The 27,393-nt window shown below is 61.7% G+C and overlaps 1 protein-coding gene across 1 annotated transcript; it reads right to left on the minus strand.

Moving 5' to 3' along the window:
* Window positions 1–15: 15 nt before the first annotated feature.
* TNPO3 (transportin 3) lies at window positions 16–25,294 on the minus strand. Its single transcript, XM_035571248.2, has 23 exons — window positions 25,077–25,294; window positions 19,816–20,016; window positions 18,688–18,761; window positions 18,097–18,253; window positions 15,606–15,749; window positions 13,583–13,758; window positions 12,225–12,363; window positions 11,305–11,451; window positions 10,783–10,890; window positions 10,213–10,304; window positions 8,556–8,695; window positions 8,274–8,465; window positions 5,113–5,204; window positions 4,429–4,505; window positions 4,149–4,209; window positions 3,739–3,879; window positions 3,168–3,284; window positions 2,711–2,805; window positions 2,411–2,567; window positions 1,584–1,751; window positions 1,296–1,408; window positions 460–551; window positions 16–365 (listed from the first exon to the last, which is right to left on the minus strand). The coding sequence occupies exons 1-22, from the start codon at window positions 25,200–25,202 to the stop codon at window positions 491–493; spliced, it is 2,778 nt and encodes a 925-aa protein (XP_035427141.1). The 5' UTR covers window positions 25,203–25,294; the 3' UTR covers window positions 16–365; window positions 460–490.
* Between the last annotated feature and the right edge of the window lie 2,099 nt (window positions 25,295–27,393).

Raw genomic sequence — 27,393 nt, forward strand, 5'->3', positions numbered from 1 at the left:
ATTGGAAACCCCATCGTTCCTGAAGGAATTTGTGTTTATTTATTTGTTTTTCATTTCACAGAAAGTTTTCTACTTTGCACTCTTGTTTTGCTGCCAGGCAAATTCATTTTCTGCCGGTGGTTCTGTTTTTGTAGTTTTGTTTTGTTTTTTTCTTTTTTCCCCCGTTGGTTTGTTTTCTTGTTTCGGGGCCGTGGCGCAGGCACGGGACGCGCCGAGCCCTCCTCCGGCACGCGGCGGCCGCGGCTGCCCTGGCTGGCGGGACGCGCTGGAGCGAGTGAAAGCCCTCGGCCGCGATGAAGGTTGCTGATTGTGGGACACGTTCTCGTTTTCTTCGTTTCCTGTCTTCTTCTAATTAAAAGACATTCCTGGGAGGGGAGGGAGGGGGTCAGGGTGGCAGGGGGGCGGCGACACCGTGGCGTGGGGCAGCAGGAGCGGTGCCGCAGCAGCCCCCAGCCCTACCTGGGAGACAGGCGCCGTGCCGGTGCCGGAGCTATCGGAAGAGGCGGGTGAAGTCCCTCAGAGCCCAGCAGACCTGCTTACATTCCTCGGCGCTGCAAGACGAGGGAGGGCTGCGTTAGGGGAAGGGCGGACACACGGACTGGCCAGGGACATGAGTCACAGTTTTGGCTTCCCCAAAGCTTGGGCGATGCCCAGCACCGGGCAGGCGCCCTCGCGGGGGCGCAGACACACCCAGGACACGAAGGCAGCGGCGAGCCCCCAGCGCTGTCCCCGGGGTGCCACCCCGATGCCCTGAGGGCGCAGAGCAGGGCTCATCGATCCCCCAGCGACTGGCCCGCTGGGATCGGCGACTGGGAGGCGCGGGCAGGGCGTGCGCAAGGCGCCGGCACCCCGACGCCGCGTTTGCAGGAGAGGAAAAACCTGTCGGGGCTGGGAGCGCCGCCGGCGCCCCACGGCGCGAGGCTGAGCCGGCGGTCGCGCCGCGCTGGGAACGGCCGGGGCAGTGCCAGGGGTAACGTCCCACCGGGACCCGGTGCCGGGGGACAAGCCGTGTCCGTGCAGGATGCCCCGCACAGGAAGGGTCTGAAACCCTCGGGGGGGGGTCCATGGGTGGCCGCAGGGATCCGGTGGGGCTGGAGGGGCAGCCCTGCGTGGATGGGCACCGCTCAGCATCAGCGGTGTGGTTCGGGCTGGAATGGTCTGGGCAGGATGCGGGCGCTGGGGCCGGGCCAGGACACGGAGAGAGGCACGAGGCTCCCCTCAGAAGTGGGGGTCTGCAGCCCTCCCCCCTTCCCGAGCTGGGTTTTGCAAGATGGGTTTTCTCCCCGCCGCCTCACCTCGTGACCTGCTTGTGGAAGTCTGTCAGCTGCTTGTGTGTGACCTGGATGGCTCCCCCCGTCGTCTCCTTTGGTAAGCCCTTCAGGGAATTCTCCAGCCAGCGACAAAACGTCTGCAGGAGGAGGAGAGGCAGCGGCTCAGCACCACAGCACGCACCGGGAGAAAGCCACGCTCGATCCCAGCAGCATTTGCCCCCGTCCCAGTGCGAGGAAGACCCCGGGACCGTGCTGGAGCTGAGGTCCTGGCCCAAGGAGGACCCCCGGGGCCTCGCCGCCCGTCCCTCTCACCGGTCGGTCGATCTGCATGATCTCCCAGAGCACCTCGGCGACGTCGGGCAGGGTGTAGGGGGGCAGGCAGAAGCAGCACGTGTGCAGCAGCTGGTTGACGAGCTGCTGGCCCAGCTGGTTCATCACCTGCCCGATCAGCTCCTTCCGCACCTCGAAGTCCTCCTCGTGCTGCAGGGGGCGGGGATAAGAGGAGGGTGAGGGGGTGCCGAGAGGCGGTCAGGTCTGGGGGGCAGCGCCCCGGGCATCTCGTGGAATTAGAGAATCGCAGAGTGGTTTGGGTCGGAAGGGATTTAAAGATGATTTAGTTCCAGCCCCTGCCATGGGCATGACCCCTCCCACCCAACCCAAGCTGCCCCCAGCCCCATCCAGCCTGGCCTTGGGCACCCCCAGGGATGGGGCAGCCCCAGCTCCTCGGGGCAGCCTGGGCGAGGGTCTCACCACCCTCACCACCTAAAGAATTTCTTCCTAATATCCAATCTAAATCTCCCCTCTGTTAGTTTAAAGCCATCCCCCCTGCCCTACCCCTACCCCCCGGCACAGAGTCCCTCCCCAGCTCTCCTGCAGCCCCTTCAGGCCCTGGCAGCCCGCTGGGAGCTCTCCCCGGAGCCTTCTCTTCTCCAGGCTGAGCACCCCCAGCTCCCCCAGCCTGGCCCCACAGCAGAGGGGCTCCAGCCCCTGCAGCATCCCCGTGGCCTCCTCTGGCCTCGCTCCGACACGTCCCTGTCCTGCTGCTGGGGCTCCGAGTGCGCCCAGCAGCGACCGACACGGAGGAGGAAGGCATCCCACGGGCACCGACCCCGTCCCGTCCCCCCCCGCGGGACACTCACGTCGTTGGCCACCCCGGTGTGGATGAGGTCGCGCAGGAACTTCATGACGCTGCAGTTGGCGTCCCGGTGGTCCAGGGTGGTGGCGGCGATGGCCCACTGCAGGATGGGGATCATCACCTGGCTGCGCAGCAGGGTGACGGGGCTGCGCTGGATGAACCTGCGAGGGCACAGGGGGGACGAGGGGGTCACCGGCACGCGGCCGGACCCTGCCTCCTCCGCCTGCCCACGGGGACGGGCGCGCTGCCCTGGCGGCACTCGAAGGCTCCAGGAAGGAGAAGGGGGTGAAGGGGAGCAAGGAACCTGGCTGCGAGTCGGAAGAGGTCGTCCACAGTGTCCGGGTGGTTCTGGAGGCCGTTGGGCTGCTCGAGGAGTTGGAAGGTGGGGATGCAGAGCGCCTAGGAGAAGGAGCACGGGGATCGGTCAGCAATTAGTGGTCATTACAGTGGTCTTGGCTGCTGAGACTCGAGCCAGCCCCGTCGGCAGGAGGGGGGACAGGCAGCGAGGCCCCGCGGTGCTGATAGCCCACAGAGAGGACATCGGTGTCTGGCTTGGCCACGCGCTACCCTCCCCCTGTCTGAACCCTCCTCGCCCCGGGCAGATCTCCAGCACGGACCATGGGGACCGGGTCAGAGCCCCGCTTCTCCCCACGGCCATCGCTGCCACCACCCGGGGGACCTGGCTCTCCCCCCCCTAACGGGACACGTCCCAGAGGCGCAGAGGACCTGCTGCTCCCCCAGCAAGGGCAGCGGGCGATCACCTGCAGCATGTCGAGCAGCCCCTGCCGGCAGCCCTCCTCCATGCCGTACTCGTCCACCAGGATGCTGCCCAGGTAGAGGAAGCAGGAGTGCTGGTGCGCCCGGTACACGTTCACCATCTGCGGGGAGAGACGCGACGTGACGCCTGCCCGCCGCCAACACCGCTTCCACACCCCCACTGAGAGCCACCACCGGGAGCCCCCGGCCCTATTGGGGGCAGATCCCGGAGCACAGGGGCTGGCTCGGGTCTCTTCTTGTGCTCTGGAGCATCCCCGCGCTGCGGAGACCTCAAGTGAGTGCGGGTTCCTCAGCCCAGCCTATGTCTGAGGGGCGCGGGGGCCACCGAGCTGAGCGCTGCCTCCCCAGGGAGCCGCACGCCGCCGCGCCTCCTCGCATCCCTTTTAAATCACAGCCACAACCGCAGGGCTCCTGGGCAGCGCCCGGCTCTGCCCCGCGGTTCAAAGCTCCCCGCCGCCCACGCGGGTTCGTGCAGGAGCTCCCGGCGCTTTCTGTCGCGCTCGCCGCGGCGCCGGCATCGCGGCGCCCGTCCCGGCCGCGTCCCCGTGCCCGTACCTGCGTGACGAGCGGCTGCAGCAGCGCGGCCGAGCCTTTGCCCACGCAGCGGACGGCGAAGCGCAGGCAGCGGCAGCAGCGCTCCACGATGCGGTTATCGGCACTGTGTTTGTTCAGGGTCTCCGACAGCACGGGCCAGATCTGGGCGCGGAGGGGAAGGGTGAGCGGGGGAAACGGCACACGAGACACCACCACCCCTCGGACCGAAAAAAGGCCCAAATCGACCCAAAAACTGGCAGGCAGATGCCCCTTGGGTGCTGGTTACGGGGTGTGTGAATTGGCTCCGTGCAGGAGCGGGGAGCTCAGCTCCACAACTCGGAGACAAGACAGCGTGGCACCCCCAGAGGCACCGTCCCCCTGCCCGACGTCCCCTCCCCGCCCCCCAAATTCCCCAAACCGCCGGCACTCACCTCCTGAATGACTTTTTGGCACGGGTGGATCTGCCCATTTTCTACAATGGGATTGGTATGCCTGCGAAAGGCAGAGAAAGGTCAACCGCCATTCCTCTACGCCATCAGTTTGGGGTGTAAAAGGTAAGAAAAGGGGCTGGAAGGCCCAGCACCCACAGGGGCTGCGGGGAAGGGGTCGGGAACAGGCTCAGAGGGGCCGGGACCCCGTGCTCAGCCCCTCTTTGGGGAGCTGGAGGCTGCCACTAGCGCTGGCCGTGCCCCAGCTCGCAAGCCCCCGTACCTAAATATGACGGCGAGTCGGTCCAGGGGCACTGTAGGGTCTGAGGAGAGGCCGTTGCTCGGCTCCTGAGAGAGCAGCTGGAAGAAAATGAAACATGGGGACGTCAGGAATGTGTGCATGAACGTATCCCTCCAGCCCAAGGACATTTCTCCGTCCTAGCCAGAAGCAGGAACGTCATCGCAGCTCCTGGCATGGAAAACCTTTGCTCAGGACCCGAGTGGCTCCTGGCCACATGCACACGAGTTGCTCTGAAAGCTCAGGGGGAGCTTTTCCCTTTCCTTCTCCACACCCCGAGCCTCCTCTGGGGTCGCCAAAACAGAGGTGGCAGAAGTGTGCGGAGGGAGCAGGAGCTCCAGGAGCCGCCCTTCCACGAGCACGGGTTGCTCAGAAGAGACACAGGACCCGTGTGTCCCTCGGGAAGCTGCCCTCCTTCTCCTCCTCCTGCCACCCTCCCACATCCCTGCTCTCCCCGACCCCGCTTCTGCCCACGGCCACTGCATTTTGGGGACCTGGAGCAGGACAGAAGCTGCCAGCTGCGTTTGAGGGGGTCTCAGGGCAGCTCAAGGCACACACGGTGGTCTCTGGGGACCAGATCGTTTCCTCCCATCCTGCAGGTCAGCATCTCGAACCCATTTAAGCCCCCACGCATGCACCAGGAGCCACGGGGCTCGGGCCGGGCCGTACCTTCTTCAGCGCCATCACCTGCACGGCGCAGAGCTCGCTGAGGCACTCCGCGATCTTCTCCAGGGGCAGCCTGGCCAGCACCAGCGCGGTCCCTGAAACAAAAAAAGGGGGGCAGGAATCAGAAGCAGCAGCACCGAAACGCCCTCGCTGCGGGTTAAGGAGGGGAACGCGCTCCGTGGCAGGGACGGGAATGGAGCAGAATCGCCACCGATGCCGCTTGCATCGACGCACAAGCATGGACAAGAGGAAAAACATAATTTCATCCCTTTAATCACAAAGCCCTCGGCCCCACGGCCGCCCCGCTGTCAGAGATGGGCACCCGAGCCCCTCGGGAGCCTCCGAAGCCCCGACACGAGCCCCGCGCGCCCACCGCAGCCAAACGCGCTGGGAACGCTCTGCCTGCGGGCTGGAGCTGAGAAACCACATCCTGCTGCCCAAGCCGTGTGTCAGATGACAAATAACGGCAGCTTTCTGCCTCGTGCAGCCAGCAGAGAGTTTGCAAGCGCTCAGATATGCGAGGAGCCCACTGGGGATTTGGCTGGGGGCACTGAGGGGCATTCGGTGCCCTCGGTGCTGCTGAGGGATGGGGTTTGGCGATGGGGCTCAGGTCAGCCTGACAGCTGGACTTGGTGATCTGGGAGATCTTTTCCCCTTTTTCCTCTCTCTTTTTTAATCCCCTCCTTTTTCCTCTCTCTTTTTTTTAATCCCCTCCTTTTTCCTCTCTTTTAATCCCCTCCTCTTTCCTCTCTTTTTTAATCCCCTCCTTTTTCCTCTCTCTTTTTTTTAATCCCCTCCTTTCCTCTCTCTTTTTTAATCCCCTCCTCTTTCCTCTCTTTTTTTAATCCCCTCCTCTTTCCTCTCTTTTTTTAATCCCCTCCTCTTTCCTCTCTTTTTTTAATCCCCTCCTCTTTCCTCTCTTTTTTTAATCCCCTCCTCTTTCCTCTCTTTTTTTAATCCCCTCCTCTTTCCTCTCTCTTTTTTAATCCCCTCCTCTTTCCTCTCTTTTTTTTTTAATCCCCTCCTCTTTCCTCTCTTTTTAATCCCCTCCTCTTTCCTCTCTTTTTTCCCCAGTCCCCTCCTCTTTCCTCTCTCTTTTTTAATCCCCTCCTCTTTCCTCTCTCTTTTTTTTAATCCCCTCCTCTTTCCTCTCTCTTTTTTTAATCCCCTCCTCTTTCCTCTCTCTTTCTTAATCCCCTCCTCTTTCCTCTCTCTTTTTTTTAATCCCCTCCTCTTTCCTCTCTTTTTTAATCCCCTCCTCTTTCCTCTCTCTTTTTTTTAATCCCCTCCTCTTTCCTCTCTTTTTTAATCCCCTCCTCTTTCCTCTCTCTTTTTTAATCCCCTCCTCTTTCCTCTCTCTTTTTTTAATCCCCTCCTCTTTCCTCTCTCTTTTTTTAATCCCCTCCTCTTTCCTCTCTCTTTCTTAATCCCCTCCTCTTTCCTCTCTTTTTTTTAATCCCCTCCTCTTTCCTCTCTTTTTTTAATCCCCTCCTCTTTCCTCTCTCTTTTTTAATCCCCTCCTCTTTCCTCTCTTTTTTAATCCCCTCCTCTTTCCTCTCTCTTTTTTTTTAATCCCCTCCTCTTTCCTCTCTCTTTTTTTTTTAATCCCCTCCTCTTTCCTCTCTCTTTTTTTTTAATCCCCTCCTCTTTCCTCTCTCTTTTTTTTAATCCCCTCCTCTTTCCTCTCTCTTTTTTTAATCCCCTCCTCTTTCCTCTCTTTTTTTAATCCCCTCCTCTTTCCTCTCTCTTTTTTTAATCCCCTCCTCTTTCCTCTCTTTTTTTAATCCCCTCCTCTTTCCTCTCTCTTTTTTTAATCCCCTCCTCTTTCCTCTCTCTTTTTTTAATCCCCTCCTCTTTCCTCTCTCTTTTTTTAATCCCCTCCTCTTTCCTCTCTCTTTTTTTAATCCCCTCCTCTTTCCTCTCTCTTTTTTTAATCCCCTCCTCTTTCCTCTCTTTTCCCCAGTCCCCTCCTCTTTCCTCTCTCTTTTCCCCAGTCCCCTCCTCTTTCCTCTCTCTTTTTTAATCCCCTCCTCTTTCCTCTCTCTTTTTTTTAATCCCCTCCTCTTTCCTCTCTCTTTTTTTAATCCCCTCCTCTTTCCTCTCTCTTTTTTAATCCCCTCCTCTTTCCTCTCTCTTTTTTTAATCCCCTCCTCTTTCCTCTCTCTTTTTTTAATCCCCTCCTCTTTCCTCTCTCTTTTTTTAATCCCCTCCTCTTTCCTCTCTCTTTTTTTTAATCCCCTCCTCTTTCCTCTCTCTTTTTTTAATCCCCTCCTCTTTCCTCTCTCTTTTTTTAATCCCCTCCTCTTTCCTCTCTCTTTTTAATCCCCTCCTCTTTCCTCTTTTTTTAATCCCCTCCTCTTTCCTCTCTTTTTTTAATCCCCTCCTCTTTCCTCTCTCTTTTCCCCAGTCCCCTCCTCTTTCCTCTCTCTTTTTTTAATCCCCTCCTCTTTCCTCTCTCTTTTTTAATCCCCTCCTCTTTCCTCTTTTTTTAATCCCCTCCTCTTTCCTCTTTTTTTAATCCCCTCCTCTTTCCTCTCTCTTTTTTTTAATCCCCTCCTCTTTCCTCTCTCTTTTTTTTAATCCCCTCCTCTTTCCTCTCTCTTTTTTTTAATCCCCTCCTTTCCTCTCTCTTTTTTTTAATCCCCTCCTCTTTCCTCTCTCTTTTTTTTAATCCCCTCCTCTTTCCTCTCTCTTTTTTTTAATCCCCTCCTCTTTCCTCTCTCTTTTTTAATCCCCTCCTCTTTCCTCTCTCTTTTTTTTAATCCCCTCCTCTTTCCTCTCTCTTTTTTTTAATCCCCTCCTCTTTCCTCTCTCTTTTTTTTAATCCCCTCCTCTTTCCTCTCTCTTTTTTTTAATCCCCTCCTCTTTCCTCTCTCTTTTTTAATCCCCTCCTCTTTCCTCTCTCTTTTTTTAATCCCCTCCTTTCTCCTCTCTCTTTTTTTAATCCCCTCCTTTCTCCTCTTTCTCACCTTTTTTTTTTCCCTATGACTCTACGATTCCAAACCTCCCCGCATCTCAAGCTCCGAGCATCTCCACGGGACGCAGACCAACCCAGAGCCTCTCCTCCTGCCTGCCCCGGGCAGGATTTCGGGCAGGCTCCGAGCACGCACGGCGCTTCGGGACCGAGGGCAGCAGGTCCGAGGCCGCCTCCCGCCCGCGCTTACCCTTGAGGAGCCCCACGGCAGCCTCCGGAGAGAGCGTGAAGGAGTCGAGGGAGCGGGCGATCTCCAGCAGCCCGTTGAAGTGCTGCGCCATGTGGTCCCGGCACACGGAGCAGATGTTGTGGATGGCCTTGGCGGCGGCCGAGGCCAGGCGCCGGTCGCACAGCCCCTTCATCAGGTAGCCCAGCACGGGATCTGCGGAGCGGGGACGGCGCCGGTGAGCGCGGCGAGAGGGGGCCGGCAGCGTGTCGGGGAGGGGGGGGGCGGTGCCGGGAGGGAACTCACCCAGGAACTGCGGGTTCCTGTCCACCACCTCGCTCATCTCCCCCACCAGCTCGATGCTGGTGTAGCGCACGGCCGTGTGCACCGTCTCGGGGAGCCGCACCACTCCCTCCAGCACCTCCACCAGCGTCGGGTTGTTCTCCCTGCGGGGGGAGGCAGAGGGATGGGATGAGGTCCGATGGGGGAAGCGGCTCGATGCCCCCCCCCCCCGCCCCGCAAAGCCTCCCCTGCGCGGAGCTGGCTTGGTCATAGAGGTGTGGGTAACCCCGGCTGGGACGGGAGCCACGGGGCAGAGCCCTGGGTGGAAACAAATCACAGAATATCCCTGGGTGGAAATAAATCACGGAGTAACCCCAGGTGGAAATAAACCACAGAAGATCCCCGGGTGGAAATAAATCACAGAGTAACCCAGGGTGGAAAGGGAATCACAGAATAATACCATGTGGAAATAAATCAGAGAACAAGCCCAGGTGGAAAGGGAGTCACAGCATACCCCTGGGTGGAAATGCAACCACAGAATATCTCCGGGTGGAAATGGAATCACAGGATAACCCCGGGTGGAAATAAATCACAGAATGACCCCGGGTGGAAATGAAATCGCAGAATAAACCCCGGTGGAGAGGGAATCACAGAATATCCCCAGGTGGAAAGGGAATCAGAGTAACCCCGGGTGGAAATAAATCAGAGCATAAACCCCGGGGTGGAAATAAATCACAGAAGATCCCTGGGTGGAAAGGGAATCGCAGGGTAACCCCAGGCAGAAATGGAATCACAGAAGATCCACAGGTGGAAATGCAACCCCAGAAGGTGCTGGGCTGGAAAGGGAGTCCCAGAACCAACCCTGCTGGAAATGCAACCCCCGCACAGCCCGCGTTGGGGTTACCGCACCCGCTGGGCTCCCCGGCCTCGGGCCTGCAGGCTCAGCACCCCGCTGGGCACTCGGGGCAGCCGGAGCGCGCTGGGGGTCCCAGACGTGGGCGCAGGAGGGACCAAAGCTGGGACCCAGGCAGGCAGCACCTCTGGTGTCCCTAAACCAAGCGGGGGACGGCGAGACGCCCGCGCTGAGGTGCCCGCGGCACAAGAACAAAGCCAACGAGCGCTGCCCAGGCTGCCGGGAGGCCGCTCCCTGCTGGGAGGCTGCTGCCGATGCCCAGCCAGCGCATCCCCGGCTCCCAGCCCCTGCTGGTGGCCGCCACGGCACCGGCACCGCCTGCCCTCTCGTGGGAGAGCGGGGCCGGGCTCCTGGTTTATCCCCAGCCCCGGAGGCGCGAGGTCAGGGGGAGGCTGGCGCTCTCGGAGGCGAAGCAGAAACAGAACTGGAGATAACGCCGGGCGGAGCGGCCTTGACACAGAAAAGCGTCAAAAAAGCACAACGAGCACACAAAAAGGACGCCCCGAGGGGTCCGGCTGCCTCCTGCAGTCCCAGTTCCATCCTGGGTCCTGTCCCCAGCTGGGAATTGGAGACCCCAGCCCCGGGGACCCCCATGGGCAGGGGGTGCTGTGCCACGCTCCTCAACGTCCTGCTTGAGCTGAAGCAGGTTTTAAACGTGTGAACCCCACTTTCTGCCTAGGCAAGCACAACCCCACGAGTGTCCTCGGGATACTGGGCAAACCCCAGGGCCCGGGAGGAGCCCACGGCCGCAGGGCCACCGGCACTCACTGGTCGACGCTCTTGGCGATGGAGGCCATGATGAAGAGGACAGCTTCCGTCACCTCCCAGGGCGGGTTCCCGTCCTTCAGAGTGGCGTAGAGCTGCGGGGAGGAGAACCGGTCACAAAAGGAGCCACGATCGCAGCCCGGGGGTGTGCGGCACGCAGTCCCTTCCCCCAAGACCTCCACCTCTGCCCCCCGAGACAAAACCTTGCTGGCCACAGAGCACCCGGCTGCTTTGGGACCCTCAAAATGTGAGAGCTGCTCAAGCTGCTCCCCCCAGAACATCCCCGGCACCTCTCTCAGCCTCTTCTTTGTGCTCGAGCAGGCAATGTGTGTGTGTGTGTGGGGGGGCCTCCTCCCCGCCCTGAAGGCCCCCAGGGCCCGGCCCAGCAGCAGACACGCTGCCCGGGGCTGCGGCGAGGCCTGGATGAGAGCCAGGAGGCGCACGGCGTGACACAAGGGCTCCCACGGGGCCGGCAGCGCGGGGCAAAGCCACCGGGCTCGGGGGAGGCCGGGAGGGCAGAGCCGAGGGGGCCCGGCGAGGTCTCGGCGCGGTCGGCGAGCGGGGAGAACCCACCTGAGCGAAGCACTCCACCGACCCCACCAGGAAGATGAGGTCCTTCACCAGGTCCGAGACCCGCATCCGGAACTCCCCGAAGTCGTCCGTCTCCTCGGGGACGCCCTCCTAAAGGAGGGCACAGAGAGCAGAGGCGTTACGGCAGCTCCGGGAGGCCCCTCGGCCACGCCAGCACACGAGCAGCAATCGTATTTCAGAGGAGAAACCCGTCCCTGCTCCCCTCTCTCCTGGCAGAGCGGCTGGAGGGGATTTTAGGGGGGGGAGCGGTGCACCAAGAGCTCCCCCAGCGCGCGCAATGCGCTCCGACGGCCGCGCCGCGCGCAGGGGACGAGGCACGGAGCAGAGAGAGGAGGACGGCACCCCAGGCTCGGAGCCGTCGGGATGCCAGAGAGTTCTGCTGACTTGACGAAAGGAGGTGCCAGACAGCAGCTTTAATTACTCTCAGCCCTCTCTCTGCAATTACAGCTGTGGCACCGCCACCTGGAGGGCCCTGCAGCCCCGGGGGAGCCGTCCCACCCTTACGTGGTCCGAGTCGAGCTGGCAGTGCCTGGCCAGCGCGTGGAGCAGGCGCTGGATGTAGGCTTTGAAGATGCTGTGGATCACGGCGTCGTCCGTCTTGTACAGGTGCTCCCCCAGCCGGTACCAGAAGTTGAAGGAGATTTCCACAACCTGGGCAGGAAGAAACAAAAGGCAGCGGCGCGTCACCACCGGGGTGTTGGCGCTGCGCCCCGAGCTCCGGGGGTGCCCGGGGCAGGGGGGTCACACAAATTTCCGTCGGCAGCAATGCTTCTTCGGGCCACGAGAAAACGTGGCCCTGCTGCTGGTCACGTAACAGGGGGGTTTTAAACCCAGAGTCAGCCTGAAAACCTGCCGCCAGCCCTCCAAAGAAAGCAAAAATTATCTCTGAAAAAGTAAAATCAAAGCAGAAAAGGGGGCTGTCGCTCCAAACTTCACATCAGTCGCTCCTGCCAACGATAAATTTGTGTCCCCACCGGCCTTTTGGGTTTTTTTTTTTGGGAGCTGTGGGTCCTCCTGAGCACAAGGTTAGGGCCAAGGGAGACCACAAATGGGACTGGGGTGCCGGTACGATGGGGACCAGGGCGCTGGTACAATGGGGACCCACAAAAAGGTTCCTGGGGTGCTGGTACGATGGGGACCACAAAGGGGGCTGGGGTGCTGGTATGATGGGGACCAGGGTGCTGGCACGATGGGGACCCACAAAGGGGGCTGGGCTGCTGGCACGATGGCACCCCCGAAGCGCCCACCCTGCTTTATCTGCCTGGGAAGACAAAGCCAGCAGGAGCTACGCTGCAGCCCCGCGAGGTTTAAGCCAAGAGGACGAAGCCCCCAGCCCCCCACCAGGATGATTTCCCACTGCCTCGGCCTCGGGTGAGCGAATTTTGGTGACGGGGCGAGGAGGGGAGGGGGCAAGGCGCACCCACCTCGTACTGCGGGTGGCCCGCGCAGATCAGCAGCAGCTCCAGCGTGCGCAGGTCGCCCAGCCCTTGGCCCGGCGTGCAGACTATCTTGTCCAGGAAGGTCTCGCAGAGCTCAGTGAACACACGGCAGTAATTGAGCACCCTGGTGAGGGGAGAAACGGGGTCAGAAATGTTCCAGGTGTGTCCGTGAGGGTGGCGCGCCCCGGATGTGCCGGCGATGGGAGCTCTCGGGTGCTGCAGCAGTCGCCACGTGGTTGTGGGGAGCTGGGGGTCGGCCTCTTCTCACAGGTAACCAGTGACAGGACCAGAGGGAACGGCCTCAGGTTGCGCCAGGGGAGGTTCGGGTGGGAAACGAGGAGACATTTCTGCTCAGAAGGAGCGGTCAGGCGTTGGGACGGGTTGCCCAGGGAGGTGGTGGAGCCCCCGTCCCTGGGGGTGCTCAAGGAGAGGTTGGACATGGTGCTTGGGGACGTGGTTTAGTAGTAACATTGGTGGGAGGGAGTGGTTGGACCAGGTGATCCCGGAGGGCTTCTCCAGCCCTAATGACTCTGTGATTCTACGGCAGAAGCTTTGAACTCCTTCTGGTCGAATGTACACATTATTTGGACCTCGTCCACCCACGGAGTGAGCAGGGGCCAGGTGAGAACCACTGGGGCACGAGGAGCTCAAAATCCCCAGGGTGGAAACAGCAGGACGGTAGCTTCCACCCCAAAAGCATCCCAAACCTCTTAGTTTTAAAATGGAAGCTGGAGGGAAACGGGCTGACCACGGGGTGGGCTCACCCCAAACAGGCTGTGCCCACCCACAACGCTTTAAATTGAGAGGAACGGAGCGGAGCGGGACTCGGGGCGTTCGGTCCCGTGTCACCGGGACACCGGAGCAGCCGGATGAAGGACGGTTGTGGAAGGAGAGGAGACGTCGGTGTGCAAGGAGGGAGCTGGGGGGGTGCCAGGGCAGCCCCGTGACAGCCGCAGCCAGAAGGAAGAGCGAACGCTACCGGTGTTTGCTGATAAAGGGTCGGTGGAGGTGGAGAACAGGGGGTCTCTGGATGGCGGGCAGCCAGCACGGCTTTTGGTGTGCTTTTCGGGGCTTTTTGGGGCAGGAAGGCTGCAGGATTTCAGGGTTTGTCCCCTCTGGCCACGATGAAAGGCCAGCAGAGCGCCACCCTGGGGCACGCAGCGCTGCACCGGGGCGGGGAATCCACCAGCTCGCTTTGCTTGCAGCCACTGGTTTGCATGAGAGGCTTCGGAGCGCCGCAGCGAACAGCACGGGCTCCAAAAATAGCCGGGGACAGGCACGGGCAGTTAATTACCGTCGCTCTCCTTCCCTCTGGGCGCAGCCCGGGCTGCCAGTTCACTTACTTGTCCAAGTCCTCCCGCGCCACGGCCATGTGGTAGGCACTCTCCAGGGTGAGGACGCCCTGGAAAAGCTGCAGGGCCAGGGGCAGGTTGGTCTCCACGTTCTCGATGGCGTAGAGGGCCGAGCACACGCAGTCCGAAGCAGCTTCGTGGAGGTTTGACGAGGTTTTGTCCTGTTGCTGCAAGAAAGAAGAAGCAGAAGTGAGCCCGGGCGGCGCTGGAAAGACCTTTTGCCGTCACCGCGGCTCCTGGAGGGTTTCCTCCAGCCCCTGCACAGCCCTCGCTGCCCTGCCCGCAGACACCCGAGGCCAAAATCGACCCCTCCACAACCAGACCACGCACGGTGCGAGCGGGAGGAAGACCAAGAGGAACCTGCGGGGTGCAGAGGGAAGCAAAACGCCGCGGGCGCGCGACCCGGCGCGGGGCCGACGGGGACAGGGTTTCTCACAAGCACGCGTGGAATATCGACCGCTGTGGTGGGCTGGGGGGAACATTTCAGGTCCCACCCGGCAGGAAATCGTGCGAGGCTGATCGAGCAGGCGCCCCGAGCAGTTGAGGAGGGAGACGAGGGCGGCATACTAAGGAGGAGCGCGCGCGGCGCGGCGGGGAGGGCAGACAAAGGAGCGGCAGCTCCGCGGGCGCCTCTCGCGCGGGGTCTCAAAAGCATCTGGACGGCAGCCCGCGAAGCCTCACGGCCCCTCGGGACAAACGCCGGGCTTAAAAGCGACGCCAGCAGGAGGGGAAGGTCCCGCAGGGCGCGGGTTTCTGCCCCAATATTGCCTGCCCTTTCTCCCGCTGACCGGGGGCCCTCGTTTGCATTTGCCGTTGGTTTCATCGGCACCGCGGCACGGATGCAAATGAAGGTTCCCTCCAGATGCAAATGAAGGTTCCCTCATTTGCAGCCCTCGTTTGCAGCGGGAGCTTCCTCCCTCCTGCGGGAATTCCTGCTCCTCGCTTGCTCCTTCGCCGCCCCGCCGGGCTCTCCAAACCCCGCTGGTCCACGGGGTCCGGGGGCTCTCCCACGTGCCCACAAAAACCCCTTTGCTGGTTGCTGTTCTAAGACAAAATGCCAGAAAGGGAATTAAGGGTTTTGGTGAAAATCCAGAGAAAAAAGCAGCGGTGATTTTAGTGCTGAGCAGATGAAAGCAACACCTGGCGCGTTCTCCAAGCAGAGAGCTTCTGAATCCAGAGGCACCCCCCTTAAACCCCCTTAAATCTCCTGCAGCCACCGCAGGAAACTGGAACCTGGCTCCTGCTTCAGCCAGACAAGGTCTCCGCCTAGTACAGGTTCCAGAATTGATGATCGGCAGGGCAGGAGTAGGGAGAAGGGATATAAATAGAAAATTAAACCATCTCGGAGCGTTCTGCCGGCTGCCAGCGGGTGCGGGAAGGGGGCTGCAGAGGTGGAAGCGCTGCCCGTGGCGTTTCTGCCCGCTCCCGAAAGCTCTGCCAACACCGCACCTCCTCCGCCCACCCCGGGTGATGGGCTCCGGTAGAGCTGTGCCTTTCCCGGAACATTTCACCCCAGATTAGAGAAGCTTTTCTGCCTTTTGTCGACCTCTGCTGCTCAGTTCTGTGCTGCTACGGAGGAGCCCCACGAGGTTTTAGAGATCCAGGCCCCCTCCCGGCCCGCGATGGAGGCACCTCGGGTCCCTCTGGTCCCAGAGCTGGTGCCAGGACCTGATCCAGGTCCGGGTTTGCTCCGGAAAAACAAATCGAGGACTAAGAAACTCGCAGCAACAGCCAAAACGGGGCTCCTGCTGGGCGCTGCTGCTCTCCCACCGCCCTGCGAGGCGGGCGAGTGGGACAGAGGGCAAAACATCACACAAATCCACCAGCAAAGGCAGGGAGCATCGCTAGGATGTGGGTGCTGCTCGAGGTGAAGCCTCGAGGGTTCCCACTCGGGGCAGGGGGGACAAAACTCACCTCGCACACCCGCAGGAGGAGAAGCGGCGCCGCTCGGATTTAAGAGCGCCACTGTCCCAGTACACAAGGCCCCCGCTCCCAGCGCGCAAGAAATACTCACCAGCACCTCGAAGAGGAGCGACAGCAACTTGCTGTTGGCCATGAAGGTGCTGTCCAGGACGCCCAGGTTGAACCAGCTCCCCAGGCACCGGAAGATTTTGATGAGCATCTTCTCGTCGTTGCCCGCCTTCTCCACGCACGTCATCTGCGGCGGGACAAGGAAGAACTGCTCAGGACCCCAGCCCCGACGCGTAATTTCACACACAAAATGACTTTGGGAAAGCCACCCTGGAGCTTCTACACCAAGAAACACCCCTGGCACTCATCAGGGTACAGGGGCCTGGGGTGGGTAGCAGCATGGGCTGTGCTCACCCTCCGAGGGTGGCAGAACCGTCAGCGGTGCTGGACCCACGTGGAGGCACGCAGATCCTGAAGATGGGTGTCGTATGTCATCCTAGTCTCCACAAACTTTTTTAAAAGCCCATTTTCCAACTCAAAAAAGTGATTTTAGCACCCGAATCCTACGTGGGAAACTGAGTTTTGCTCCTCAGGCAGCTGGTTACAGTGCCTGGGCGGGGGGTTTCCGAGAAAGCTGCAGGGGAATCCCGGAATAGAAGTGTTTGGGTCGGCAGGGACCTCAGAGATGATCGAGCTGGTTCCACCCCCTGCCATGGGCACGACCCCTGCCCCCAGCCCAGGCTGCCCCCAGCCCCATCCAGCCCGGCCTTGGGCACCCCCAGGGATGGGGCACCCCCGGCTCCTCAGGGCAGCCTGGGCCAGGGCCTCACCGCCCCCGTAATAAAGAATTTCTTCTTATATCTAATCCAAACCTCCCCTGTTAATTCGAAGCCACCTCCTGCCCCATCAGGAGCCGAACAGAACCTCCTACAGATGCCGGGACGGAGAAGCACAGGGCAAAGGGGCTTCTGAGCCGAGCTGCGGGGACAACAAAGTGACGGAAGGGATGGAAGCGAGCTGCCCGAATGGTTGGGGTGGTAACGGCACGGAGCAGGTCCCACCGGGGAGGGAAGGGGGGCTCAGAGGGGTGTCAGTGACATCTGAGGGGCACGAGGGGACGAAAGAAGGGGCAGGACACCCTGCCTGCTCCTGTGCTGGGGCTGGGAGCGACACGGAGAGATCTCACACGTGAAACCAACGCCCAGAAGTTTTGCTCTTTGGTGAGAAGGAACCCAAAGTGCAGCCAGCAAGGGGCACACACGTACCAAAGGCATGTGGCAGCTCCTGCAATTGCCATTTGGTGAAACGGCACCAGCAAGCCTGGCCGAGTGCAGGCTGTGCTTGTCGTGGGGGGAGAGGGCTCGGGATCCTACAAACTGAGGTTCCTCCTACCTTTCAGAGCGAGGATTCGGCTGACGAGGGGAAACGACCGCTCCTCTCCCCAGAAAGGAGAGGGTGAGAGGGGGCACGTTACCTTTCCCTCTTTAAATACGCACCGTGAAATGGTGAAAACTAACGGGAAGCTCAAGAAGTTAGGGCACGGGCTTCATTTGAGCCAGGGGATCAGGCTGGCTGCTCGTCTACGGGACTCAAATAACGCCAAAGGGCACGAGAAGTCTCTCAGGAAAGGAGGGAGCCAGCACGGAGCAGGCAGGATTCACCCTCTGCTCCCCCGACTCGCCCCGTTTTGAGGCTCCCAGCACCTGGATCCCAGGGAGTGCGAAAGGGGAAGCCCCTGGGGACAAACCAGGAGGTTTGCCCGGCCTTGCCACGGGGACGGTTTGAACACGGTCACAGCAAAGCCACGCAGGCAGTACCAAACACGCCGTGGAGCTAAATACGTAGCCTCAGCTGGTCGCACGAGGGTGAGAATCAGGAGCGTACCGTGCTGGAAGGGGCATGAGAAGAGAAAGCAGAGCCCCTAAGGACCTGAACGCCCTTCTAACAGGTCGGTGACGATACATGTGTGTGCACACCCGCCCCGAAACGGGCTGGGGTACTCCCGTTTGGCCGTGCAGTAACCCCAAACTACCGCAGCCTGCGCAGGAGCCGGGTCCCAGCCACCCGCAGGACCCCAGTTGTGAGATTGAAGACATTTTCCTGAACATACTCAGTGCCAGACGAATCCCGGAGCGGTTTGGGTTGGCAGGGACCTTGAAGATGATCTAACTCCAATCCCTGCTGTAGGAATGATCCCTCCCACCAGCCCTGGCTGCCCCCAGCCCCGTCCAGCCTGGCCTCGGGCACCTCCAGGAGCCTCCACGCTGCGCCACCAGATAGTGGAGTGGAGAGAGGGCAGTGGGGAGCCCAACGGAGAGGACAAAAGCACCGTAACTCCCTCAATTCTCAGCCCAGCACTGACAGGAACCTGACTGTGTCTGATTAGGACTTCCATCTGCTCGGCACCGGCCCTATAAAAGAAGTTTTGATCCTTTTTTTTTTTTTTTTTTTTTTTTTCCCTCCAGCTTTGATCACGTCCAGCCTGGAGCAACCTGACTTGGTGACGTGGAGAGGGAGAAGCGGCTGCGCCAGCCCCCTGAGCAGCCGGCCACCGCTCGGCCGCCGCGTGTGCCACCGCGTGCCACCGCTCTTACCAGCAGCGAGACGACCGTGCTGGAGTAGTAAGCCAAGTCCTCTATGATCTCGGTGCGGCGGTTGGCCCCGATGCGCAAGGACCGGCTGTGGACCTCCTCCGGCAGCACCGTGAGGATCTCCAGCAGGAAGGGCAGCGACGTGACGTCGTTGCTGTACCTGGGAGGAGAAAACGGACAAGGGCTGAAGGCGGGCGGCAGCCGGAATTGGTGGAATTGGTGAAATCAGCCATCGTGAGCAAAATCGGGCGGGTAAAGGGAATGCCTCTGGACACGAACAGCGAGCCCAGGGCGCTGCACAGCAGTGGCAAACAACCCGACCTTGCTGTTCGGTCCTGCACAGCGGGATAACGCTGCGAGGGGTTGGAAAGTAACGAAGCCAGGGATGAGAAAAGCCCCTGAGGCTCAGGGAGCCGCGTCTTCCATCACACAGGGCCGTGAGCAGCCTCTCCTCCGGCCACCCGAGGCACTTTGCATTATTGATCGGGAAACAAAAACTCCCCTGTTGTCGGACCACGTGGACCGACGCGGGTCCTCCCACTGCTGCTTAACTCCACGAATAATTTGGAGTTTAACGCCGTAAACATTACTTACTTTTCAACCAGTGTCTGCACGCAGCCTTTCCAAGAAGCCATCTGCAGGGCAAGGTCTGCTATCGCTAACGCAAGCTGGAAGGGGAGAGAGAACACGGCTCAGAGCGGCGACCGCCAAAACCCACCCAGGCGTGCCGGAGACCCACCGCATGTGCATGGCAGGGCCCCACACCACGCACAGTCCCTTTGGAAAGGGGCTACCCGAGTGGTATCGGCACCTTACGCTTTGCTGCTGCCGAATTTAGCCACAGGGAGTCCCAAAATTTCCAAACCTCTACTCATCGGGTGTTCCTGGCACAGCCGTGCCGGCCCCTTGGCTCCTCCGGAGGTGCCGCACGCGGTTGTGCCGAGCAGGGAACAAAGCCCGACCCTCCCGTGCCGTCGGACACCTCTGTCCCCATCCTTCCCAGCTAGAGAAAATTATTTCAGGCTTTTGAAGGCAGGAGGTGTGCTGCCAGCTCCCTTCATTTAGAGTTCTGCCAATGCCACCAGCTTAACCAAGGTCTTGGGTATTGGAAAAAAGGTAAATTAAAAATTATCGTCCCCATCATCCTGCACACAGACTGCGGAGCAGCACTGCACAACGGGAGCGTGTGACCCTCTCCGCTGCGTTATTTAAAGATTTAAAGCCTTGCCCCAGGCCGCGCAGGGCTGTGTGGATGAGACAACAACGGGCAGGAAGGGATTTCCCAGAGGGAAGAACCCCGTCCATGCGGGGCAGCTCGACACCGCGTCCCCACGCTGAGCACAGGAAGACGCCCCGGGAACGGCTCTCCCTGCTCCCTCCGTCTCCCAGCAGGGACATAAAGTGGGTGGCAAATAAAGGAATCAGGAACGCGCAAGGGCAGAGGATCCTGCGCTGGGAGAGGCGGCCGGCTGCCTGCAGCGACCGGCTTCCTGGCTCTGAGCTGGAGGGAAAGCGGCCGGGGGACACCCGAGGGTTTTGGCTCGGGGAAGAATCAGCGGTGGCAAAGGCGGAGGTGGCCACGAGCAGCACGACCCGTGGTATCGGGTGCTCCTGCGCCGAGAAAGGACGGAGCCTGGCCACCAGCTGCCCCCGACCGGGACGGAGCCGGCCGTGGTTAGCCCCCAGGGTGGCCCCAGGCTGGCCGCGGAGCGCAGCGCCTACCTGGGTGACGATGACCGGCGAGAGGTCTTTCAAGTTCTGGATGTGGGAGAGCAAGGAGTCCCGTAAGGAGGCGTGCGAGTCGGTGGGGAGCTCGTAGAAGGACGTCTGGATCTTCATCTTCATGGTCTGCGCCGCGAAGTAGCACGACTCCACATCCTGCCGGATCTGCAGCAGCTGGTCCGAGATCTCCCAGGCGTGCACCTGCGGCGAGCCGCGGCGTCAGGGGGCTCCCCGCGCGGAGACGGAGCCGGCCCGGACCCCTGCAGACACCTCCCCTCCCACAACTTCCACCCTAAACGCCCACGCCGAGCTCGCTGCCCCTAAATCTCAAGCCGTGGTGACAACGGTGCCGGGCTGGGGACGGCCACACGACGCCTGCAGCGGGCAGACCGGTGTCCGGCACCCTTCACACAATTCCCCCGGGGAGAGCAGAGCGCAGGGCGCACCCAGCAGGGAGCAACCCGAGAGGTGGAAGTCCCTGGAAGTCCCTGGAAGTCGCCGTCTGGGCGAGGACAGCACAATTAGCGCTGCTTTTGGGATCGCTCAGCACCGGCAGCGCTCAGCGAAGCTGCCCCCGTGCCCAGATTTCCCGCAGCTCCTTCAGAAACGACACAAACCCCTCGAGGGCTGAAGTAAGTCGGGCGGTGGGCTCTCCAAGCGGACTCCCAGTATGGTAGAGGAGAAATCCTACTCTGGAAAACAGTGGGATTTGGTAGAGGAATTGGAAACTGCAGTTCCTGTAGCACTGGTCCAGGGCCCTGACGGTGCGGGAGCACGGTGCCACCGGGCGCAAACTGCCGGAGGAGGAGGACGAAGCTCACCACGAGGGGGTGAGACCGCTCAGAGCGCGGCTGAATTTAGGAGATTCGGGGACGTTTTGGGGGGCGCGGGACCCCCGAGTATTCCCGGGGTGTTAGAGGAGGGGTCAGCCCCGCTTTCCAGCCCGGCACCACAACCACAAAGCGCCCGGGTCCGCGGCCCTGCTTGTGAATTCAGGTCCCCCTGTCCCCGAGGCCCTGCTTTTGCACCTCAGGCTTTCTTCTGCCGCCCAGCCTCACGGCGGAGCTTCCAAAAAATATTTTGGGGGGGCGAGAATTAAGCCGGGGGAGAAGGAGCACGAGCCCCCACGCCCGCTCCAGCCCTGTCCCTCCGAAGGGACAAACGCGGGCAAGTCCCCGGGGCGAAGGCGGCCGCGCAACGCCTGGGGCTGGCATTCAGCGCGGCTCTGAAACGCGAGCCGGGCGTTTACAGGGCTGCAGCAGGAGGAGACGCGGGCGTACGGGGCCCGGGGAAGAAAAGCCACAAAAAGAGAGAAATCCCTGCCCACAGAAAGCGGCGTTTCCGCCCGTTCTGCCTACGGGTGCGGGAGAAGGCGTTGGTTTGGGGACGGCTGGCGTTGGGAGCCCCCGGGAGGTTCGAAGCGGGAACATCCACAACGTTTTTAGGGGGTTTCTCCTCGTTTTGCCCCAACGCTCTTCCCGCGAGGGCCGACCGAGGTGCAGCGAGTCCCAGCGGCGGCGCAGAGCGCGGCCGTCAGCACCACGACGGCATGCGGCGTCTGTCCCGCAGGCACCGAGGTGCAGGAGAGGCGTCGGAGCAGCGGGTTTAAAAAATAATCATCGGGCAAATTTTCTTCCAAGGGAAGAGAGAGGTGGCGGGTGATGCCCCGGATGTTTTCAGCACACGGAGGGCTCGTGACGGTGTCGTCCAAGCCCTCAGAGGTGGCCTGAGAGCGGTGGAAGGAGGACGCGCCCTGCCTGGAGGCCAGGAGGACCAGGACCCGGACGGGAGGGCTGGAAACCCCACCGGCAGCTCCCGAAGCCGGGCTGCGGCGCGTCCTCCGCTCACGGGATGCGGCGCCTGAAGGCAGAGACGAGGAAATCACCAAAATCAGGCAGAGGCGGCAATTTGGAGAGCTGCAATTTGGCTCCGGAGGGCCGCGGGACGCTCGCCGTCCCTTCGAGGGGGAACCTGAGGCACCGGGAGACTCGAGACGCGAAACTGAGGGCAAACTCGCGGAGTTTGGCTACGCGCGCCTCGCCGAAGAGCCCGCGGAGGGATTTTTAGGAGTCCGGGCACGGAGCAGGGAAGGCCCCGAGGGGCCGCCCGTGCCCACTCCTCGCTCACAGAACCTCCGTGGTGCCGCCGGAGCCCAAAGAGAGCGGGGTGTGGATCCTGCTGGGATCCTGCCCCAGGAGCCGCCGCTGCCCCGAAGCTCCCAGCGCCGCGTTCAGCCGCCGGGGCAGGGCTGGAACCGGGGGGGCTCTGAGGTCCCTCCCGACCCAAAGCCCTCAAGATTTGGTTCGAGGACCCCGCGGGCACAATCCTGGGGTGGCCCCGAGCCCGCTTCCCCGTCCTGCTCCGTGTCTCCGCCACGGAAACGCCGCGGGGCCGAGGAACGGGGCAGCCGCATCTCTCCCCATCGGCGCACCGCAGGAGGCCCCCGGCACGTCCCAAACGGCACCGCAGGACCCGAGGTGCCTTCAGCCGTGCCGAAAGGGGCCTCCACGTGTCCTGGTGGGCACGGACCGCTGGAGCGAGCCACGTCCTCGCAGCAGGGCACGAGGGATGGACGAGAACCCGCGGGTTTCACACGTCCGGCGCTCCGCTGGTGGCCTGAGTCAGGGATTTGGGGTCAGGGCAGGACCCAGCTGAGCGGGACAAAAGCTTGAGGTGAGCGCAGCTCAGAGCGTCGAGGCACGCCAAAGGCTCCTCTCCCCGTGGTGCTGGAGTTATTTCAGGTGGGGGAGGCCAAAAACCTCGGGGACAGATCCAGGGAAGCCTCAGGGACAGATCCGGGGAAGCCTCGGGGACAGATCCGGGGAAGCCTCGGGGACAGATCCGGGGAAGCCTCGGGGACAGATCCGGGGAAGCCTCGGGGACAGATCCGGGGAAGCCTCGGGGACAGATCCGGGGAAGCCTCGGGGACAGATCCAGGGAAGCCTCGGGGACAGATCCGGGGAAGCCTCGGGGACAGATCCGGGGAAGCCTCGGGGACAGATCCAAGGAAGCCTCGGGGACAGATCCAGGGAAGCCTCGGGGACAGATCCAGGGAAGCCTCGGGGACAGATCCAGGGAAGCCTCGGGGACAGATCCAAGGAAGCCTCGGGGACAGATCCGGGGACAACCGCCCCAGAATTAACTCCTTTACGCGAGCCCCGCCCGGCCACGAGCCCCGTGCAGCTCCAGCTCTCCGAAATCTCCGCAAGCGCACCTCAAATCCTCACAGACCAGCACCAAACCGCGCCCCGGGCCGCGGCAACCCCTCGCCAAAGACACCGGGCGCCAGCTCCCCGCAGCTCGTCTGCTGCACGCTCAGGGCATCGGGCTCGGGGGACCGAGAGCATCCGGAACGAGTTCAATCCCGGCGTTCCGGGCTGACTTCTCGGCTTGAACAAACCCCAGATTCCCCTACGATTTGCCTCATTACGGCGGGGCTCACTCCGTGAATAACGAGCGGCCACGAAACGGGGCCGGAGACCGAGGCCGGGCACCGCCAGCCTCCGGAGCGCCGCGACGAGTAACGAAAGCCATCGGGACACCTGGGGGGGGCGTTACGGTGGCCGTAAGGAAATAATCGAAGCGGTTTGTGGCTAAAAAACCAGACACGGTTATTTCTGCTTCCGAGGCGCCCAGAGAGGTCGGGCACCGAAACGAGCCCCGCTCGGCGCTTCGCCGGACCCAAAATAACCGCTCGGAGCGCGCCGCCGAAGCCCCCCGGGACGCCTCTGGAACCGAGGGGCGAAGGAATTGGGGGTTTCCTCCTGCCCCGAAAGCCCCGGCCGCTCCCCGAGACCCCGCTGGGGCTGGGACGGGGGGGTCGGGGGGGGTTTAGGGAGAGGTTCTGGGCGCTGGGATGGGCCCCGAGCTGCCGGAGCACCGCTCTCAGACGCCGGGGTTGGTTTTTGGGGTGCTCAGCTCGGGGTGCTGTGCCGTGCCCCCAGCGGCGCTGCCACGCGGCTCCCCTCCAGGAAGGAAAAAGGGGGATTAATATGGGATGGCTGGAACGGGGCTCGGGGAGCTCCCCAGCCGGCCCCGTGGGGCTGCGGGGGGGTGGGGGGGGGGGCACTGGGGGCAACGGGGAAAGGCTCGGGGTGGTGCTGGGGGTGCAGGATGGGTGCGGGAGGAGCAGGGTGGGGAACCGGGGGGATCGGCGGAGCCCGACCCGAGCGAACCCAAAGCAGGCGGCGGTGCTGGAGCCCCCCCCCCCAAGGACAATCCCGGGACCCCCCCCCCCCAAAGCCAACGTCATGGGGGCTCCCTCCCAACCCAAAAAAAACAGCCCCCCCCCCCCCCCCCAGCCCAATCCTGCCCTGTTCCTGGAGCCCCCCCAAACCCCATATCCTGGACACCCCCCGGCTCAACCCAGGGTCCCCCCAAAACCCCATATCCTGGACATCCCCCCCAGCACAACCCCAAACCCCATATCGTGTCCCCTCCAAACCTGATCCTGCCCCCCCCCCCCACGCCCAATATCATGGAGCCCCCCAAACTCCATATCTCAGAGCCGCTCCCCCAGAAACCCCATACCTCAGGGCCCCCCCAAACCCCTTATCTTAGAGCCTTCCCCCTAAACCTGGTCCTGGGACCCCCCCAGACACCACACCCCAGAACTCCCCCCCCCCCCCCCCCCAGGCCTGTTCCTGGAACCTCCCCCAGGCCCCATATCCCAGAGCCCCCCCCCCACAAACCCCATAACCGGGACACCCCCCCCCCAGCCCCGAACCGGCCCCCCCCCCCAGGCCCCTTCCCGAGCCCCCCCAACCCCATACCCGGTACCCACCCCCCTGGGCCCGTTCCTGACCCCCCCCCCAACCCCATATCCGGGATCTCCCGACCCGACCGGACCCAAGGACCCCCCGGCCCTGTTCCTGACCCCCCAGACCCCACATCCCAGAGCCCCCCTCCCCAAACCCCATACCCGGTACCCCCCCCCCAGACCCTAACCGGGCCCCCCCCAGTCCCCTTCCCGAGCCCCCCCCCAACCCCATACCCGGTACCCACCCCCCCCGGCCCGTTCCTGACCCCCCCCCAGACCCCACATCCCAGAGCCCCCCCCCAAAAACCCCATACCCGGTACCCCCCCCCAGGCCCTAACCGAGGCCCCCCCAGGCCCCTTCCCGAGCCCCCCCCCAACCCCATACCCGGTACCCACCCCCCCAGGCCCGCTCCCTCCCCCTCCACAAACCCCATTATCCCCTCCCCCCCCCCCGTTCCCGGTGCCCCCCCGGAGCCCCCCCCCCCCCCCGGCCGCCGCTGACCGATCGCTGCAGCTCTCCCAGCCAGCAGCTCGCCCGCTCCTTGCCGCTGGGGTCGGGGTCGTGGTAGAGGGCCTGCACGGCCTGGTAGACCAGCTGCAGGCTGGGCTTGGCCCCGCCGCCCTCCATGGCGCCTCCTCGGCCGCCCTCAGCGCCGCCCGCCGCCGCCCGCCGCCATCTCCTGGCCCCGCGCCGGTACCGGGACGCGGCGGTGCACCCCGCAAAACGGCCCCCCCCCCCGGAAACCTCGCCCCGCACCGCCGCCCTCCCCGTTGCTTCCCGGCCTCGAAGCCGCTTTGCTCCTGCCCCGAGGTTTTCCCCGTTTCTCGCGGTTCCCTCCCCCGCCGCCGCCGCCGCCCGCGCGGTTCCCGGTAGGGCCCGAAAGCGGAGGCCGGAACGTTCGGGGCCGGAACGGTGGCGCTGCGGCGCCGGGGGTGCGGCGGGCAAAGGGGGCCGGGTGCGCCGCGGCCCCACGCGGAAGGGAGGCGGCGGGAAGCGGGGGGGCGGGGCCGGGGGGGGGCCGTGAGGGGCGGCCGCTGGGGGGCGGCCCAGTTCGCCCAGTTCGCCCAGTATGAGCAGTTAGCGGTCAGCCCAGTTAGCTGGTTGTCCGGTTAGCTGGTTGTCCGGCTGTCCCAGTTAGCCCAGTTAATAGCCATCCCAGCTACCCAGTTAGCCCAGCTATCCCAGCTACCCAGCTGTCCCAGTTATCTGGTTATCCCAGTTATCTCAGTTCCCAGTTATCCCAGTTATCTGGTAGTCCAGTTGTCCCAGTTATCCCAGTTGTCCCAGTTATCCCAGTTATCCCAATTATCCCAGTTATCCAGTTGTCCCAGTTATCCCAGTTCCTGGCTATCCCAGTTACCTGGTCATCTCAGTTATCCCAGTTACCTGGTTGTCCAGTTGTCCCAGTTATCCCAATTATCCCAGTTATCCAGTTACCCGGTTACTCAGTTGTCCCAATTATCCCAGTTATCCAGTTATCCAGTTATCCCAGTTATCCCAGTTGTCCCAGTTATCCCAGTTATCCCAATTATCCCAGTTATCCAGTTGTCCCAGTTATCCCAGTTCCTGGCTATCCCAGTTACCTGGTCATCTCAGTTATCCCAGTTACCTGGTTGTCCAGTTGTCCCAGTTATCCCAATTATCCCAGTTATCCAGTTACCCGGTTACTCAGTTGTCCCAATTATCCCAGTTATCCCAATTATCCCAGTTACTCAGTTGTCCCAATTATCCCAGTTATCCAGTTATCCCAGTTATCCCAATTTTCCCAGTTATCCTGGTTATCCCAGTTGTCCCAGTTATCCCAGTTCCTGGCTATCCCAGTTATCTGGTTATCCCAGTTACCTGGTTGTCCAGTTGTCACAGTTATCCCAATTATCACAGTTATCCCAATTATTCCAGTTATCCAGTTATCCCAATTACCCAGTTATTCAGTTGTCCCAGTTATGCTAGTTATCCCAGTTATCCGTATGTCCAGTTGTCCGAGTAACCCCAATTATCCCAGTTGTCCAGTTGTCCCAGTTACTCAATTGTCCCAGTTTTCCTGGTTATCCAGTTGTCCCAGTTAACCCAGTTCCCAGCTGTCCCAGATATCTGGTTATCCCAGTTATCCCAGTTATCTGATTGTCCAGTTGTCCCAGTTACCCAGCTGTCCCAGTTATCCCAGTTGTCCCAGTTATTCCAGTTACCCAGCTGTCCCAGTTATCCCAATTATCCCAGTTGTCCAGTCGTCCCGGTTGTCCCACTCATCCCAGTTGCCCCTGTGGTGCGAGGCCCGGTGGCCGCAGCCCCATTAGCCTGGCCCAGTGGGATCCCATTAAATCCAGTGGGATCCCATCAAACCCAGTGGGATCCCATTGTCCCAAATGGTGCTCCATTGTTCTCAGTGGATCCCGTTATCCACAGGAGGTTCCCGCATTCCCAGTGGGCTCCCATTACTCCCAGTGGATCTCATTATCCTTGGTGAGAGCCCATTATCCCCAGCGGGATCCCATTTTACCCGGTGGAATCCCATTAACCCCAGTGGGTTCCCTCATTCCCAATGGGATCCCATTAACCCTAGGGGGATCCCATCACCCCAGGAGGATCCCATTAACCCCAGTGGATCCCATTAACCCCAGGAGGACCCCATCACCCCAGGAGGATCCCATTAACCCTACGGGACCCCATTACCCCAGGGGATCCCATTAACCCCAGGGGTTAATTGCCAAAAGTGAGGAAAACCCACACTAATCACCCCAAAATGACCCAGGGGAGTGGGTCCTCCCGGTCCTGGGGGCCACGAGGAGGATTTCTGGGGCACAGCCAGCACGGGGACCAC

The sequence above is a fragment of the Cygnus atratus genome, chromosome 1 (assembly GCF_013377495.2).
Source record: "Cygnus atratus isolate AKBS03 ecotype Queensland, Australia chromosome 1, CAtr_DNAZoo_HiC_assembly, whole genome shotgun sequence".
In the NCBI taxonomy this organism is placed as follows: Eukaryota; Metazoa; Chordata; class Aves; order Anseriformes; family Anatidae; genus Cygnus; species Cygnus atratus.